Here is a 19,684-nt window from a genome sequence, read left to right on the forward strand (position 1 = left end):
TAAAAGGGGCAGAAGGACTCAGTCCTCGGTGGAACAAACAGAAGACACTTGGTGACCATTAAGGCAAATTCCCCTCCAGAGCTTGGAATGGAAACCAAGATTCCTGAGTCTCACCATTCCTCTCTCATCATCAAATACCTATGAAATCCACTAACAAAGTGTGTCTCATCCTCCTCCAATGTTGGTTGACATAGATGATAAACTTACTATTGCTATCAGTTACTCTATTAGCTCAAGAGGCAGAGGTCTGTGTGGTAGAACTAAAGGTTCCAACCAAACTGATGACCCATATGGGTGTCAATATGATGCAGCATGATGGAATTTCTGTATTTTCAGTTTGCTATTTTTAAAACCTAGGAAATTTTTAAACACAAAAAGCAAAGTATATTAAAAACATTTTAAGGTTGCAAAGTGAAGCTTTCAAAAGTTAGGAAATGTCAGAATTAAGGTTGTCTGCACAACCAAAATTCAGCTTCCTTGTGTATATGTATACTGTCTTTAATTTCATAAGTCATATGATTTTTCCCCACAGGACCTCTGCCTCATTCAGTGCACAGAATGGACAGTGCTCACTTAATGAGCAGCTATTCAATATTTTGTTTTCTCCTCATTATTCAGGGGGGGCCCACAGCCTTATTTACTGCACACTATTCAAATCCTACTTTGAAGACAGAATTATTCATTTCCTCATGAGCTTTTCTATGGCAATCATCACTATAGTACCTGAATATCTGAATATTGAAAATATTAATGAACTTATTTTAACAACATCTCTGTGAGATGAGAGACTTGTATTATTATTCTCATTTTACAGATAGCAAACCGAAGCAGAGAGATTAAAATCAAAAGTATCCAGTAATTTTGGGTGCCCAGTTACAGACACCTATGAACTGACTTTTCAGAGTAGTTAGGATCATATGCATGTTATAGTTCAAAGCATAGCCCCCACTAACTTTAGTGGCAGCTGTGAGTCCTCAGCACTTCCACAAATCAGTCCTCAGGGTCTCAAGTCAGGCATCCAGAAAACGAGAAATTCACAACTAAAGACCACCTGTGAAAAATTTGGTTTAAGTGACTCGACTTGCATCACAGGCAAGCACAGAATCCAATTCTCCAGCACAGCATTCAAGTGCCTCAACCATACGACCATCTTTTCTCTTTCTGCAAACTCTTATCTTCCAACTTCAGCAACAAATGATCAGCATCCTACAGACAACAGTCTCCTTCATTACACAACCCTGATTTATCCCCACAGCAGGTCCATCCTGGCACTGAATGAGGCAGGTATCCCATGGAAAAAAATAGGTATGTGATCATGTAATTAAAGACTGTAACGTAATGCATAGTAACAGAGATGAACAGGCAACTTTAATTCTGGCATTTCCTAACTCTTGAGTGCTTGAATTTTCAACCTTAATAATGTTCTTTTAAAAAGTTTTTTATATGTAATATATTAATACATTCTGAAAGGGCTGCTGTACAGCAGGGTAGTGCCAACTGGCTCTTGTTAGGGAACCATTTGAAAACACTTAACCTAGTTTTTAATATACCATGTCAAACTAATTTCTGGTTCAAAGAAATTTGAATAGGTCTCCTTCTTAGGTCAAAGATGGTGTTCCATCATTAGCCACTTTCAGAACACTCTGTTCCAATACCAGGAAGCATCTGAAGTGATTCCTAGATTTATTTCAGGTGAAGGTAAACTCAAAATCTAGGTCACATTAATGGAATAAAACATTAAAACAAAAACTAAGACAATTATTCTATACACAAGTGTCAAGTTCACCTTGGAAAAACTAGAAAAATAAGTTCCATCAGCAAGTATACCCTTCAAAAGAACTTCTGGTAACAAAATTCAGACCATGTGTGCAATGAAGCTATTTGGGAACTTTAAATTATAGTGATAGCTACAGTTATGCTCTTAGCTCCATACAATTGAGATTATTGATGGGGGTGGGAGGGATATGATAATTCTGCCTCCCTCAACACTGCAATTTTGCATTTGAAAAGCCAAAACTGCTCTATCCGAAACAGCTATATTTATCCAAAGAGCTACCTAATTTAAAATGTTCAAGTTTAAAATGCTAACGATTTTTGCACACAAAATTATAGACATTGATTCACAGTAAGCTTAAATTTTTTAATACATAAGGATGACATTGCTAAATGAATTAAGGGTTATCATTATGTTTACTAGGAGCAAAATATGACTATTTCTCCAAACCGCTACTTACAGTGTTTGTCTAATCCATGAAATTCTTTTGTGTGTGCATGTACATTTTGAATTGTTCAAATGCTTTTTTTCTATTAACTATGGGGGACGGAGGACAACCAATGTTAAAAGGCCAACAGTTCTGAGTAGAGCCCTCTGAGGGATTATTTTTTTTAATCCCACTCCTGTCCCATCCCACCACGCAATACCGATTCTCACTTGCTCTCACATTGTTTCTTGCATTTTTTATCCCACTCACACCTGCAAAAACCTTAGATCCCACAAATTCCACAAGAGAGACAAATTCTCCCATGCTGCTAAAAAAAAAAATAGTTGGTAATATATATTATTATAATAATATATAATAATATAAATGAAATTCAGGCACAATTTTTACCACTAAAAGAATAAAACAAATCTTGCTTAAACCATGTAAAGAAATACTTTAACTCCTGTTACAATAGACATCAAATCTCTTTCTATCCCTTATTTAAATTTAAGTATTAAAACCTTTATTTAAAAAAAAAAGAGAAAAACTTGCTTTACATTGCTGAAATTCTATTTATGACAAACTGAAGAGAGTTTTAGTGTTTTCCCACAAATTACAGCAGTCTGTATTTTTTGCCCACCCAATCCCACCTGCAAAAAAGTACATTTACCTGCCCCCACTATTATGGAACCAGGTTCTGTGGGACCTGCAGGATCCCAGTCCCACTGCAGGGCTCTAGTTCTGAGTAATTGTGAAGTAAGAAACTAATCTGAACTAGGCATGCATGACGGGGGGAGAGAGAGGAGAGTGGGGAAATAGATTTGTTTCACGATGAACAGGGTGATTTAAAGGGGGGTGGAGAAGTAAAAACACACTGGGAGGGAGTAATTCAAAAAGTCAGCTAACGCCCATCTTCCCAGTCCTGCACTTCCCAGACCTGCACCATAGGGCCTAATTAAGCATCACTGTGTCTCTGCACCTTCCACCATTGGCTTCTTAAAGACAATGTGATTGAGTTTAAGGGATGATATCATCAATATATAAATTTTAAATTTTTCTAAAAATTGTAGGGCCAGGTCTTATAAACCTTATTAATGAATAATTCTTATTTACAAGATTAGTCCTATAGACTTCAATGAGTTTATTTATGTGACCAAAAAGTCTTTCAGGAATAGCATCCTTATATTGTAAAATATCTTGACCATGTTATTAATAACTACCTCAGATTAGCAAAAGCAATTTTTTAAAGATTTAGTTTACTTATCACTGTTAACATATTGTTTACTTTGTGTGCATTTTTCTGAGCTTGGATGAAGAAAATCAGTTAAGTTAATTTTGTTTTGGATTGTCGGTTCTGTACTGTTTGGATTGTAAGTACTGAAAAGTATATTTGTTTGAAAATTGATTACATTTGGGTAAAAAAGATAGATAGATAGATAGATAGATAGATTTAGGCATCTATCTATCTATCTATCTATCTTTCTGTACCTGGAAATATTTCTTTTTGTCTTGTTTTCTAAAAGCTTGTTTTTAAGTAAATTTAAACTTTGGGACAAATTTGGAGTTGATAGTAACTCCTTACGTGACTAGTGAAGGACAGCTCTGTAGTAATTAAGTACCTTGTACTAAGAAAAAGGTGATTCTATTGCATAATATTAAATATATTTTTGAATGGGTGCCTGAGGACTACACTGATGTTTGGGAAATGCCACCGAATGCCTTTGCTATTAATCATACATATAAATTAAACAAAATTTTAGTTTAAACAGCACATCAATAAGCACTCAGATACTACGGAGACATTGGCCAAATTAGTACCTAGGTACTTCACCATATGCAATTTTACCAACATTAGCCTTGCAACTATAAAAAGTTTTCACACTCTTACAAAATTAACATTTTAAAGTCAGAAAATAAGGCAATCATACAGGGGAAAACAGGTTTCCCAGCTTCCAACAGAGGGCCACATACTGAATATCTTATTTGAAGAAAGCTCCCAATGACCTGCATTCTTTCTTAGGGTTTTTTTTTACTATGGGTTTTGTCAGCATTTAAAGTGATTCTAGCCCACAGGATCAAATCTGGAATAGCCAAATTGTCAGTGCCTGAGGATTTCAATGTAGGGGATGTTACCTGTGGATTGGCTAAGAATTTCACAGCCCCCATTACAATTACTGGACTGTCCCAGGCAGTCACAGGCTCCATTCATAAGGCTGGACACACTCTGGATCTTAAGTATCAGGGGGTAGCCGTGTTAGTCTGTATCCACAAAAACAACAAGGAGTCCGGTGGCACCTTAAAGACTAAGGGATTTATTTGGGCACAAACTTTAGTGGGTAAAAAACCCACTTCTTCAGATGCATGGAGTGAAAATTACAGATGCAGGCATTATTATACTGACACATGAGGAGAAGGGAGTTACCTCACAGTGTTGACAGGGCCCATTCAATCAGGGTGGATGTCCTGGATGGAAGCTGGAAGCATGTAGGTAAATATAGCGGTCAGTAGGTTTCCATAGGTAAGTATAGCGGTCAGTGGTACAGTGCAAATAAGTGATGGTCACATAAACACCACCCTATACCGGAAACCTACTGACCGCTATACTTACCTACATGTCTCCAGCTTCCATCCAGGACACATCACACATTGAGTTTCCAGGCAGCCATGACAGATAACAGTGATCTTTCAGAAAAACAACCTATTCATGGTTTTGGTAAGCTTTATAGTAGTATTCGGTCATCCACTATTGAAACAGTGGCCCCTAAATGCCCTCTGCACAAGCTCCATCCTCACCATGGTTCCCAGAAAAGACAAATCAAGTGAGAGAAGAGACAGCCACAACACCAGTGACAGAAATCTCATGCAGACTGCAACCAGTTATATAGTTTTTTTTTCCCTACCAAAGGAATTCCAATACAGAAAAATACCATCCTTAGTGGCCAATAGCTTGGTCAAGCCTAGCTGTCTCATCACAGTTACAGAGTTGAGTTCTTCCCCTCAAAATTTTCCATATTACTTGGCAAATAAAAATTGCCTGAATTTAGAATAAACTGCTTACTTCTGTAGAAATGGAACACTGTCTTGAGGGAGCAATGAATTAGTCTTCTGAATTTCAGCCAGTATTGCTCACTGAAGTTAAAGAGGTACTGAAGTAGCTTTCTGCTACAACCTGTAAGCTGGACCCATGACCTTCCGGGCTGGTGAAGGTCAGTAGGGAAAATGGTTGGTTCCTCCTTGATTAAGACTGTCAACATTTCCCTATGGAAGGGCAGAGTGCAAGTAGCTCTTACAGCTACTGTGAAGCCAGTGCTCAAGAAGCCAATTTTGATGCTAACAATCTATATAGTCTTCATTTTGGGGAAGTTCATGAAAAGGTTGTGGTGGAAAAATTAATGTGGGTGGGGCTTTTTGTTTGTTTTGATTTTTGCAGTCCTCTGGTTTCCTTGACCCCAGTTTATAGGTTTACAGGACTGGATATGAGATTGCACCAGTTATACTAGTGGATGATCTCCAAGTAACGGAAAAAGAGAGAATCTGTGCTGATTTTAGATTGGTCAGCAGCTTTAATATTGTTCCTTTGCTTGTGAACTACAGCAGTTGGTGGAAGGAGACACTCTTAGCTTTCTGAAAAAAACAAGCCATTGGCTGTGGATTCCTTTGCCCAAAGGATTCTTTCCTGCAGGATACCACAGGGGTTTAGTGGTACCACCATTATTTCTGTTTGAGGATGCTGATACGGTTAGTGAGGAGACTTAGGGCTTGTCTACACTACCCACCGGATCAATGGGCAGTGATCGATCCAGCAGGCGTCGATTTATGGCGTCTAGTATAGATGCCATAAATCGACCACTGAGCGCTCTCCCGTCGACTCCGGTACTCCACCAGAACGAGAAGCGCAAGCAGAGTCGACGGAAGAGCATTAGCTGTCGACTTACCGCAGTGAAGACACCGCGGTAAGTAGATTTAAGTACGTCAACTTCAGCTACACTATTCACGTAGCTGAAGTTGCGTATCTTAGATTGACCTTGCATGATAGTGTAGACAAGCCCATAGGCTGCAGTGTATTCAGCATGACAACTCTCATCTCCATCATGTCTGATCTGATAAAACAATGGAATAAGTTACCCAGTGGCTACATTAACTATGGGTTTGGATGAGAACTAGCTGGTTACAAATTAATCCAGACAGGAAAGTTATAATGTTGTTGGCCTGGTGAAAACAGTTAAAACTTACAATGGCACCTGTAACGGAGGGAGAGTAACAGAGGTGTGCAACCTGATTGCTTTATTACATCTTGGAACACCAAATGATGGTTGTGATCATGTGCACTTTCCCCTTCATCAGCGCCTATGGAAAAGAGTGCCCTTTTCCCTCTGATGTGAGCCTTGATAAAGCTAGCCATACCTTTGTCATCTCAGAATAATACACAGGGTCACACCTTGGGACCATTCAAAATGTGAAGCTAGTGGAGACTATCATGGCCCTCTTAAATGAAGTTGCATATTGAGAGCACATTACACTACTTCTCCTGGATATATACTAGCTTCCAATAAACTTCTGGGAGGGATTCCAGGAGTTGGCTTACCCTATAAAGCAATAGATGTTTTGGGACTTCATTACCCGAGAGGCTGCCTCTCTTTTGAGCTGGAACCACCTTGATATGAAAGGGGAGTGGCTAACAAGGGTCTGAAGGGTACTCAATTTTGGAATTTGTTTCCCATACTTCTGATCATACAGGGCTGAGCCAAGATTTGTAACCTTCTTGACATGCTGCAAAGCCCAAATCTTTCTGCTCAGTCTTTTTACAAAGGGGTGGGCTGAGGGTAGAAAGGATTTGGTGGAGATAAATGTATATAATATGGTACATTTTTAAGTTTACAAACAGGCACCGAGGGCAAAGAATGAGTGTCTTGAGATTTTTTTTTTTTTTATAAATATTAAAAAAATTCCATTTTTTTTCTTACCTATTTTTAAATAAAAATTAAAAAAAAAAAAAAAAAATTCACTGCATCATCTTCCATTATCTTGTTCACAGGTTGGTTGGTTGTTTTTTGGGAGAACAGGATAATCAGCTACAGAGACTGTTAAACCTTAATCTATTTTCCACCTATAACAACTAAATTAAGAATGTTTTTCCTGAAGCAACCATTGTATTTGTTTACACTATGGTGATGATCTAGGAAAATTCTAAAATACATAACTACGAATGAGAAAATAGGTGAGGTAATATCTTTTATTGGACCAACTTCTGTTGGTGAAAGAGACAAGCTTTTGACTTTACAGTGTCTTTTACAATATGTGTTAACTACCTATGCTAAACAATACATTCCACCTTTTATTTAGCTGCGAGAGCCTGAGTGCCTTTCCCAGACCTGAAGAAAAGTTCTGTGTAAGCTGATAAACTTGTCTCCTTTACCAACAAAAGTTCATCCAATAAAAGATATTACCTCACCAACCCTGCCTCTGTAATATCCTGGGACCAACACAGCTACAACAGTACTGCAAATAACTATGAATGGCAGTGGGCAGTTAATACACTATCTGTCAAACTAAGAATTAACTCTTGTCTCCCTTCTTTAAATGAAGTGGTTTATTTCTTGTGGAAAATATAAAAACAGTAAAATAAGTTTCCAACTTATTGTTTCCACAAACAAACTTTATTTTAGGTGAACCACAAAGCACTGAAGTATTTAGCCAGCCTTATTCCAGTAATATGTAGTCAGAAATTTTCCATCAAGTCATACAGCAATCAAGTTACTGTTCCAGAGAATCAACAGTATAAGTTGTCTTGTTGTTCCTCCATCATTACACAGAAAAATAAGGTAGTTTCATTCTTATAAATCATGGCAACCACTAATGGGACACACAACTTGCCTTAGGTACTATTGTAAATAGCTTTTTCATTTAGGGTTATACAACATAAACAGTTAAAACTGATTTTAGTGGAAATGTGATTAACTAAATACATCATAACTACATGTAGGTTTACTAAAACTACTTAAAACTCTTTCAAACAGCCTGAAATGATTTACTGGTAAGGGCATAGGGGGAGGGGAAGAAGATTATACTTTTAAGGGCAATTTTAAAATTAGGCTATTGAAGCAAATTAGAGCAACTCCTTCTGTTCCATTTACTAGTCATGAAATAGAAAGCAACTTATTCATCTTTCAAATTACAATGATGTAATAGAATAGACCCCTTAAAAAAAAAAAAACTTCACACACCACCACACACACTCAAACAACAGTTCCAAGTACTATTCTCCCTTTACAAAATGGACAAGACGTAAAGGCCAGGAGGTCTGGGCAACATTTATTCAACAGTAACTCAGAAAAAACACCGAGTACAGATGCTTTTCAGGGAAAAACCTTTGCTACCATAAATAGGCCATTGTTGAGATCTAGGAGTATTCGCAAAAACTCAACATCAAAGGGATTTCACTTTTAATAAAGTGTTGCATACAGTATTTTATAACAAAAAATAGTTTTAAGCTAAACATGGCACCTAGGTAATGTGACATTTGTCATTCTAAAGAGACAACTCCTAGTGGCTTCCATAAAAGGAAAAAGAAAAATATTGAGGGGGGGAGAAGGGGGTTGGGTGATAATGCTAGCCTGCACCTAGTGAGTACTTGATAGGTCAAAAACACCATAATTCCTCTCCTCCCCATGTATGTTTTTGTTATATATGGTGCGGGAAGATGTCAAAATAAATGCTGGAATATCAATTTTGGGGAAAGAAGCGGGGAGAAAAAAACAGAGCCCAATCAACAGCTCGACCTCCTAAACAAGGTACCTACAGGATGGCATGTGAGAGGTGAAGGAGTAAAGAGGAATTTTTGTTCTTTCTATCAGTGAGAAAAAATTTGTACATTTTAGAGCTACAAACTATGCCACGAGTGTCCTTTTAAGATGAGTAAAATTATCAAGTGAAAATAAACTGAATTTTGTTATCTAGAATACTATCTTGCAGATGAAGAGGCAATATTTGTGTAGCTGAAATAAATACCATATTTGAGGGATCCCATCCTGAGAGGTTTCATAGATTAATAGATTCTAATCACAACTTTCAATTCCCATTAGCCTCAATGAAATAAAGAGTGCCCAATATTAAGGGCATGTCTACACTGCAAAGAGTGTTCTCAACCCAGTTTAGCTAACCTGAGTTAGTTAATTCAGGGTTAAAATAGCAGTGAAGACACAGTGGCTATGTCTATACTGCAAAAAACAAAAACAAAAAACTGTGGCAGCAAGTCTCAAAGCTCGCGTCAACTGACTCAGGCTCACAGGATTCACACTACGGGGCTAAAAATAGCAGTGTAGACGTTCCCGCTCAGGCTAGAGCTTGGGCTATGAAACCATGTGAATGGGGCAGATCTCAGACGCCAAGATCTAGCCTAAGCAGGAATGTCTGCAGTGCTATTTTTAGCCCCACAAGCCCAAGTCAGTTGACGTAGGCTCTGAAACTCACTGCCACGTGGTGTTTTGCTTGTTTGTTTTTGCAGCGTAGACATACCCAGTAACTCAGCTTTTACCTTGGGTTAGCAGTTCAATCCTGGGCTCCCATACTCGAGCTGCTAATATGAGTTAAAAGCCAACTTGCCATGTCTTCACTGCTATTTTAACTCAAGTTAGCTAACTCGGGTTTGCTAACCCAAGTTAAGAACATTTTTTTGCGCGCGCGCACAGTGTAGACATGCCTTTAGGATTGAGCCCTCTTCAAAAATTCCCCTAGAGTTAGACAAAGCCTCTAGGCGAATCTTTTCTCTTAGTCAGATTACTTAAGACTAAAAGTTATAATAAAACAACAATACAAAAAAATACACATAGAAAAGAGAACTTACTGTTTTATTCCGTAATCTAATTATGTCCGAGACAGAGCCAGCTCCACAATACTCCATAACAATCCATAGATCTGTGTTCTTAAAGTAGCTGCCATAGTACTTGACAACATAGGGACTAAATATAAACACAAAACAGTTGAGATTCATATATTAATAATCATCAACAATGAAAAAATATCCAGGGTCAGTTCTAATAAGATGAGAATTGGGGAGTCACTAGGACAGCCAAAGATTGCGTGGTGCATTTGAGTGAATTTTAGGTCATGGTGGGATTACCTTAATCAAGGCCTCAAAAAGGCCTGGTTAGACTTCTAGAAGTTTGGTTGTTTAACCAAAATGATGGAGGCACCTGTAGAATGACCTACAATACTCCCACACCCCTCAAATAAATACAAAGACCTCCCCAATCACCAGTTGCTTTCTGATGAAGGGGAAGCACCTTCTTCACTCCCCTTTTCCTTGGGAAAAGTCTATTCCCCTTTTCACTATCTTCAGGAGCCTTCTTCTTTTTCTCTCTTTCCAGTGTTGAGTGGACAGCGTAGCAATCGTTCTAAATTTCCCCTTTTTTTCCACACAACCTGCAGGAGTCTATTTCAAAAACAAACCTGAATAGCTACCTGAATATTGTTCAGTCTAACGTTTTGCTATAGAAATATTTATGGAACTCTAAGTGCATTTTCCATATTAAGTTTTAACGGAAGACTGTTATTTATATAGTGCCATAAATTGTGCATGTTGTATTTCCATTCATCAACGTATCAAAAAAAGGACATAAATCCTCCCCTGAGCTCAGGGGCCAAAGGCACAAGGGACTCCGGTAGAATATAAACAAGTGCCTCCAATTAGAAAGGGAAGCAGTCCCTGTAACTGGAATGCTTAATGAATTAGGGGTGTGACGTTGCCCCCCTTAATGCTTTATAGAAATATGCTTATGAGTGTAAATATGACATCACTGAAATATGTTTTATGCTAGATATGCCATGTAATATATCTTTGCAAAGGTTATGATCTAGGAATATGAAATATAACTCTGAGGTCCTATTGTAATTATGCAAAGTGTGGGCCATTAATGGTGGCTTGGAACCTTGATGGCTCCCATTAACCAAGATACTTGGTTGTAATGGGTCTGTTTACTTGCAAGTCTTCCTGTATACCTGTGTGCTGGCAAGTGGGTAATGAAGTCTTACAGTGACATGTGATCATGTCACCTGAACTGGAATCCATCTTCAACCTGGTGCTTTTCCATTTAGAAGGAGGGATGGGAACCCAGAGAGGGACAAAGGATTCCCACCTTGTGCAAAAGATATATAAGGGGGTGGAACAGAATAAAAGAAGTGGCAGTCATGAAAAATCCCCTAGCTACCACCTGAGCTAGAACAAGGACTATACCGGGGAAAGGTTTGGGCCCAGACTAGAAGGAGGCTAGTCTGTCAAAGACGCTTATTGGAACATCTCTGAGGGTGAGATTTACCTGCATTGTTTCCTACTGTATTAGGCTTAGACTTGCATGTTTTATTTTATTTTGTTTAGTAATTTACTTTGTTCTGTCTGTTATTACTTGGAACCACTTAAATCCTACTTTTTGCATTTAATAAAATCACTTTGTACTTATTAATAAACCCAGAGTATGTATTAATACCTGCGGGGGGGAGGGGCAAACAGTTGTGCATAGCTCTCTATCAGTGTTACAGAGGGCGAACAATTTATGAGTTAAACGGGTTTATTTGGGGTTTGTACCCCATTGGGAGCTGGGTATCTGAGTGTTGGAGACAGGAGCACTTCTTAAGCGGTTTTCAGTTACGCCTGCAGCTTGTGGGGGACGTGCTTCATACTTGGATCTGTGTTTGCAGCAGGCAAGCGTGTCTGGCTCAAACAAGGCAAGGTACTGAAGTCCCAAGCTGGCAGGGAAAATGGGCTCAGAGGTAGTCCCAGCACATCAGGTGGCAGTCCCAAGAGGGTTTCTGTGACCCAACCCGTCACAAGGGGTTTTCAGGAACTTCTTAAAGAGAAGAGGCAAAACCATCATATACTAACTGGAAGACTGTTTTCAGACTGGCACCAGCCACTTCTTGTAGTTTGGCAGTAAGATACTTTTTCAGTCTTCTGACACTGGCCTCCTGTCACTGTAGCCTGAGTCCCACATAGAGTTTTCTTTTTGTTTTATTTAAGCAAATTTAAGACCCTCTTCTCCTTGCCTAGATCACAGAGTTTCTGTAGCTTCCTCTGTTAATATGTTCTACTGCTAACTCAAATCCAGTACAAAAGCAACAGCTGTGATGGAATATCTGAGATACTGCAGGTATTGGAGCATAAGCTTTCGTGGGTGAATGCCAACTTCATCAGGCGCAAGTAATGGAAATTTCCAGAGGCAGGTATAAATCAGTATGGAGATAACGAGGTTAGTTCAATCAGGGAGGGTGAGGTGCTCTGCTAGCAGTTGAGGTGTGAACACCAAGGGAGGAGAAACTGCTTCTGTAGTTGGATAGCCATTCACAGTCTTTGTTTAATCCTGATCTGATGGTGTCAAATTTGCAAATGAACTGGAGCTCAGCAGTTTCTCTTTGGAGTCTGGTCCTGAAGTTTTTTTGCTGTAAGATGGCTACCTTAACATCTGCTATTGTGTGGCCAGGGAGGTTAAAGTGTTCTCCTACAGGTTTTTGTATATTGCCATTCCTGATATCTGACTTGTGTCCATTTATCCTCTTGCGTAGTGACTGTCCAGTTTGGCCAATGTACATAGCAGAGGGGCATTGCTGGCACATGATGGCATATATAACATTGGTGGACGTGCAGGTGAATGAGCCGGTGATGATGTAGCTGATCTGGTTAGGTCCTGTGATGGTGTTGCTGGTGTAGATATGTGGGCAGAGTTGGCATCGAGGTTTGTTGCATGGGTTGGTTCCTGAGTTAGAGTTGTTATGGTGCGGTGCGTGGTTGCTGGTGAGAATATGCTTAAGGTTGGCGGGTTGTTGGTGGGAGGGTGTCTGGAAATTTCCATTACTTGCATCTGATGAAGTGGGCATTCACCCATGAAAGCTTATGCTCCAATACTTCTGTTAGTCTTAAAGGTGCCACAGGTCCCTCTGTTGCTTTTTACAGATTCAGACTAACACGGCTACCCCACACCCTTGAGAGAGAAAGCTATACTGACCTAATCCACAGTGTAGGCAGTGCTAGGTCAATAGAAGAATTCTTCCGCCAACCTATCTACCGCCTCTCAGGAAGGCTGATTACCTACGCTGATGGGAAAACTCCTCCAGTAGGCATTGGTAGTGTCTACTCTGAAGCACTACAGCGGTGCAGCTGATGCAGTGCTGCTGCGGCGCTGTAGCATTTTAAGTGTAGACATATCCCAGGTCTGAAAGAACTCAGGGTGAGTAGCAGTAGCTGCAGAATCTCAAATGAGGAAGGAGACTTTTTTTTGTCCCTCTGTGTTGAGACTGGCTTACCACTGCAGCAGTAGACAAGGGTGTACAAACTACTCTGACTTGAGAAGACAGCCGTAAGTAAGACTTGTGAAAGCAGACTGGCCCAAATGGTTACTGACAAAGTTTGTGTTTAAAGAAAGTTCGACAGCTAGAGAGATTTTAGCCCTACCTTTGCAGAATTAGGCCTTGATCCCGCAAACAGACAGACCCTTACACCACCAACTTAAAGAAGACTCCTCACATGCATAAGGGTTCACCATCATGGATCCCATTGCAGGATCAGGACCGTAATCCTTTTAAAAAAAACACCCCTCACACACAGAGCACAAAACAATTTAAGTGAAAGTAGCACTTATAAGGAAGTAGAAATGAAAGTTAGTGTTACAAGTGAAGGCCCCTGTTCCTGCAGCCCTAGTCAGAGAAAGCTGCCACCACAATCAGAGAGTGAGTTGTCCAAAGAAAGACTAGGATAACAGCAGCTCCCCCAAAGTAATCATTGTTGCAAAAGTGCCAGTTGTATAATAGAGACTATTTTCCAAGCACATTTTCCCCCCTCTATTTTTTAAAATTAACAGTGATTAGTCTTGGTCTATAACAATCCTTGCCAATGCTTTGAAATGGAGGACTCAAAACTCACGTGGATTTTTCTGATTACAGGAAATTTTAACAGCACTTCAATTTTTTTTTTAAAAAAAAAAACCTTACTTTAATTATAATCATGTCAAGTGATTTTTGTTTGACAGTGCTTGTAAACAAGTGCATATCTAAACAAATTACCTTATTCTTCTCAGGATAACATTTATTAAGTGAATTTTAATATTAATTTAGAAGTATATATTTCTCTTTCAGTTGTTTATATTAAGCACATTTCGCTACAAACTTAGGGGAAAATTTGACCCTCAATGAGTACATATGCAATGGTCGTTAAAATTTGAACTTAATACCAAGTGTAAATAGACTTTTACTAGACTTCAGTTGTGCTCTTGTCACATTACAAGTACCTTTTCAAATAGATGCTTAAAAAGGAGGCAAAGAATTAAATAAATAAATAAATAAATAAATATTGCTCATACCTGTCACATTGCTGCATTATAGAAATTTCTTTAATTATTTCCTGAAGATCTGACTCGACAGGGACTTGTTTAATTGCCACTACTTGTCCAGATTCCTTGTGTATTGCTTTAAACACACTACCATAAGATCTAAAAATTACAAAGAACTACAAATTAATTTTTTCTACAAAATATTTCTTTCTTCCTCCCAATCAGCACTATTCAAAAGATCATGCCAATCACTGTATTAATTTAGAATACTTCTTTTTTTATATTATCTACATCAGATGCTTGTAAAATTGCAAGGGATTTCAATTTCATCATGACTGTGCCTCTGAAAAGGAAATCCTCAGATAATGTTTACCTTCGCCAATTCATAGGATTTGGCATATTATGTCAGAATATTGATCAATAATATCTGGTACCTTACTTCCAGCAGTTGCTTATGAACTAATATAATGTTAAGTGAAAGGTAAATCACCATCATAACACACTTAGCCAGTTAGGAAATGCTGTAAATTAGAAAAAAAACAAGGAGGGAAAGAATAAATCCCTCCTGACCCCTTCAGGCAATCAGCTTACATCCTGACCATGAGATTTATCCTCATCATCATTTGCATACCAATCATAATTTTATCCCATTCTTCTTAAAAATCTAGCTATAGTATTTGACTCAGATTTTCTGTGGCTGTACATTTACAGAGATTTGGTATATGCTTTCTAAAATATAATTACAAAGAAAAAAGTGCTATTACCCTTTTGTGTTTTCTTAACATGGGATCAAGAAATTGGAGAGACCGATCATTTTTTTGCAATTCCCTTCATAATTTAAATGCCTCTATCAACTCCCCTCTAAAACTTTAGAAATTGAAAAATCTTAGTTTTGTAAGTAGCTCTTAGATTCATCATGAATATAATCCAAATTTCTGGATATACAGACATTTTATTTAAAAGGAATAAGTTTACAATTACATGTTTACAGTTACATTTTTCTATTTTACAATATTCTCCCTATTATCATAACAAGTCAGTTATCAGGTGCCCAAAATGAAGGTTTGCAGTTTGAAACTCTAGCCTCTAGTGTGAGCTACTCAAACACATGAGCAATTGAGCATACTGCGCTTGTTTGGAAGGCTCTGTTCCTCTTACATGCTCCATAATTCGGAGCCAGCAGGGGAATAGAAATTGACAAGATTCATGTTTTGTCCATTTCAGTTCCTCATCATCAGCCTTGGGCCTAGGAATGTGACTTCTCTATATTCATAATGCCAGAAGATTCAATAGAATTCTACAGAATGTAGGCTTACCATAGGCTTCGTCAGCTGCCAGAGAAGCTGCCCCTGTTCAATTGACAAATCCTGCAGAGCTCCTACATTCTGGTGGTGGGGAGCAGGCTTGTACCCTTCCCAACTGCATAAAGCACCTGCAGAGCTACCAATTTCCCTGGGCAGATCACAGTAAAAATGGAGCTCTTATACCACAGAGACCTTCTCTATTTCAACCTCTTTCCCTCTCTAAAAATAATAATCTACTATCTTTGCAGCTAGCCAAGCTGCGAAACAACCTTACAGTATATACCAATCCTTCAATAATAAGATACTTTGCTGTGTAATAATCACATTCTTTGTTCCACCAGTCTATATGACCAATAAAATGATAACAGGGAAGGTAACACGTACCCTACTCGGAATATATCTTTATATCACCATTCTCATCTACTTTCCAATTTGCAATTAAGTGTGGCTTGTGGCAAAGAAAATGTTCCTGACTTCACTACAACCACAAAAATAAACTTATTTTTCTGCATCAGTAAATGAAAGGCATGAAGGTTTGCAGTCTGAAACTCTAGCCTCTAGAAAGGCATGACAAAAATGCATGGGTAGGTTTTCAAAAAACCCACACAGGCATTTGCTGTTTAAATACTAAAAAAAAAGGCCCAATTTAGTTCATGCTCACTGACACTGTGTCACTTTTAATATCATATTAATTTTAAATATTTTCCCCATGTATTCCCCCCACACACACAAACAAACAGTTTTACTCACCCTTCACCAAGCTTCTCTAAAACATCAAAGACTTCTTCAGGCTGCTTAGTTAAGCTGTCTTCACTTAGCTTTTTCAGCTTGCTAATAAAAATAATATTTTACAATAAGTCATTTGCATATTTGTCTTTAAAGGTAAAAACCTGTAGTTCAAATAAAAAACATGGCTATTAAATGAGAGGAGACAAAGAAATTAAGATCTTACAAAGAGAAAGGCAGGAGCACTTGTAATGAAAAACAAGCATCAGGTACAGACGGTTATAAAATACTGTCCATTAAAAAATAGAAGGTGAAAAAGACAACACTCCTCACCATTGAGAACGAGGGGGTGGAGGCACTGCCCTCCTTATAACTTTTAGCTTAGTGGTTAAGGTACTCACCAGGGAGACCTAGGTTCCATTCCCCCTTGCCTGAGGTGGAGTAGGACTTTGACTTGGGTCTACCCACATTGCAGGAGAGCACCCTACCCACAGGCCTATGGGATACAATGGTGTGTAGCTCTCTGAGTTTCTCCTATTTAAGAGTTAGTCAAGCAGAGACATGACCTTAGATCTCCCCACTACTAGGTGGGTATCCTAACCACAAGACTATATAGTCAGTCAGTCAGTCTAGGGTTACCATAGGTCTGGATTATCCCAGACATGTCCTGATTTGGGGGTTTTAAATAGCCATCCGGGAGGACTTTGTAAAAATCTAAAAAGGTCCGGGATTTCCCTCCCAATGCAGAGCACGGCGCGGTTGACAGAGCGGCCGGGCCGGATTGCGCCGCTCGCATCGGGGCCTCCAGCAGCCAGAGCCCCTCCCCTGCTCCCCCCTCCCCCACAGCCTCAGCACCCCCGGCACCGTAAGGGGGCTGGGGGTTGGAGAAGGGGCAGGGGGCCCCAGGGGGCAGTCAGGGGACAGGGAGGGTTGGATGGGTCGGGGGTTCTGGGAGGGGCCTGTCAGGGGGTGGGGGTGTTGAGAGGGGTCGGGACAGGTAGGGGAAGGGGTCCTGGGGGGGCAGTTAGAGTGGGGGGATCTCAGGAGGTGGCAGTCAGGGACAAGGAGAAGGGAGGCTTAGATGAGGGTGGGGTCCCGGGGGACGGTTAGGGGCAGGGGTCCCAGAAGGGGCAATCAGGGGACAAGGGGGGGGGTTGGATGGGTTGGGGATTCTGTGGGGGGCAGTCAGGGGGCAGGAAGTGGGAGGGAGTGGATAGGGGTGGGGCTACACCCCCCCCGCCCCATGGAGTGTCCTCTCTTTTGAAAGTTCAAATATGGTAACCCTAAATCAGACACACACACACACATACACACTCCTGCCCCATGACTATTTAAGTATTTTATACAAACTGCAGCAGCTTCAATGGGAGAGACTGAGAAAGACTGACCCCAGAATAGTCCATAGCCGGGTGGCTAGGACACTCTCCTGCAATGTGGGAGACATAAGCTCAAATCCCAGCTCCACATCAGGCAGAGGAGGGAACTGAACCCAGGCCTTCCACATCCCTGATGAGTTCCTTAACACTGGGCTAAAACTTATAAGGTAGTGGATGTCATTTTGGGAATGGCACCCAAGTCCCCCCCCGCCCCCTCCCAAAAAAACAAAAATGTTTGGCTGAATTGGTATCACATTTGCAAACAGTTTTGTGTTGAACAAACACAAATAAACTATTAAACCAAAAAAATTTGCACAGCTCTAGTTACAAAGTCAAGCACTCAAAAGTTAAAAAATGGCAAAATTCAGGTTGCTTGCACAACCCTGATTTAGCCTTCTTGTGCGCATACATTATGATGCAGTCTTCAATTACATGATCACATACTATTTTTTTTTTTTCCACAGACCTAATTCAGTCCTTCCAACAACCACCCTCCAATTCAGTGGTGGGCAACCTGCGGTCCGTGATCCGCACGCAGCCCGTCAGAGTAATCCACTGGCGGGCTGCGAGACAGTTTGTTTATACTGACCATCTGCAGGCATAGCCACCAGCAGCTCCCAGTAGCCATGGTTTGCCATTCCTGGCCAATGGGAGCTGTGGTAAGCAGCTATATATAAAAAACATGGACATAAATGTATTTTCCTCTAACCTGGTTCTCAAAAACAAATTAACCATTTTTGCTGCAGTTCTCCAAAAGAGCCCAGCCTAAGGCAGATGCTCAACATGGAAAATTTCAGCTTAGTTACTGCTCATTAAGACCTAAAGAAAGCTTCCTATACAAGCAAGTAGAACCTACATTTAATCAATATTACAGCTGTAAAAGAAACCCCACAAAAAGAGTGGGTATTTATATACCAGTGGGATATATACCACAAAGCATAGTGTGGTAGGATCACATCGTCATGCAGACATGGAATGACCAGCAGTAGCTCCAGAATTTCCACATAAGGAAACAGACCTTTATGGAGCTGTGTGAAGAGCTTGCCCTGACCCTCCGTTATCAGAACACTTAATTGAGGGAGTCCATACAGGTATAAAAGCAGGTTGCTATTGCCCTCTGGAAGCTGGCAACACCAGACTATTACAGGTGCTGCAAACCAGTTTGGTGTTGGCAAGTAAACTGTTGGTGTTATGGTAACGGAGGTTTGTGAGGGGATCACCACTGGTTTATCCTCTGGTGGTGAGCATGAGAAATGTTCCTAAGATAGCTAGCTTTCAGAGAATGGAGTTCCAAAACCCATACCCAACAGTTTGACAGTCAGCAGGAACAAGCAAATGTGTCAGTTGCAAAGGGTACTATTCCATCATTCTGTAGGGCCTGGAGAGGCAAGTTCAGAAACACTAATGTGTGAAGTATGGGAAAGTTGCATGAATACAGTGTGCTAAAGAGATCTGGCATTGAACTGCTGAGAGAAGCAGGGACCTTATTCCCTCTTAATTACATTAAAAACAACAAGGAGTCCTTGTGGCACTTTAGAGGCTAACAAATTTATTTGGGCATAAGCTTTCGTGGGCTAAAACCCACTTCATCAGATGCATAGAGTGGAACATACAGATCACAAAAGCTTATGCACAAATAAATTTGTTAGTCTCTAAAGTGCAGGGCCGGCTCCAGGCACCAGGCAACCAAGCTGGTGCTTGGGGCGGCACCTGGAGGGGGGCGGCGCGGCGCTCCGGCCGCCGGGGAGAGCGGGGCCACAGCC

General features: G+C 40.1%; 1 protein-coding gene across 1 annotated transcript in view; it reads right to left on the reverse strand.

Annotated features, from left to right (window-relative positions):
* The window catches only part of STK3 (serine/threonine kinase 3), a 278,273-nt gene that overhangs the window by 239,302 nt on the left and 19,287 nt on the right, over positions 1 to 19,684 (reverse strand). Inside the window, exons 2-4 of the mRNA XM_024215812.3 lie at positions 16,570 to 16,650; positions 14,546 to 14,674; positions 10,045 to 10,159 (exon numbers count right to left, since the gene is read on the reverse strand). Coding sequence (XP_024071580.1) covers positions 10,045 to 10,159; positions 14,546 to 14,674; positions 16,570 to 16,650 — 325 coding nt within the window. The remainder of the gene's footprint in view (positions 1 to 10,044; positions 10,160 to 14,545; positions 14,675 to 16,569; positions 16,651 to 19,684) is intronic.

Source organism: Terrapene carolina, unplaced genomic scaffold (genome assembly GCF_002925995.2).
Source record: "Terrapene carolina triunguis isolate 2854851 unplaced genomic scaffold, T_m_triunguis-2.0 Scaffold58, whole genome shotgun sequence".
NCBI lineage: Eukaryota > Metazoa > Chordata > Testudines > Emydidae > Terrapene > Terrapene triunguis.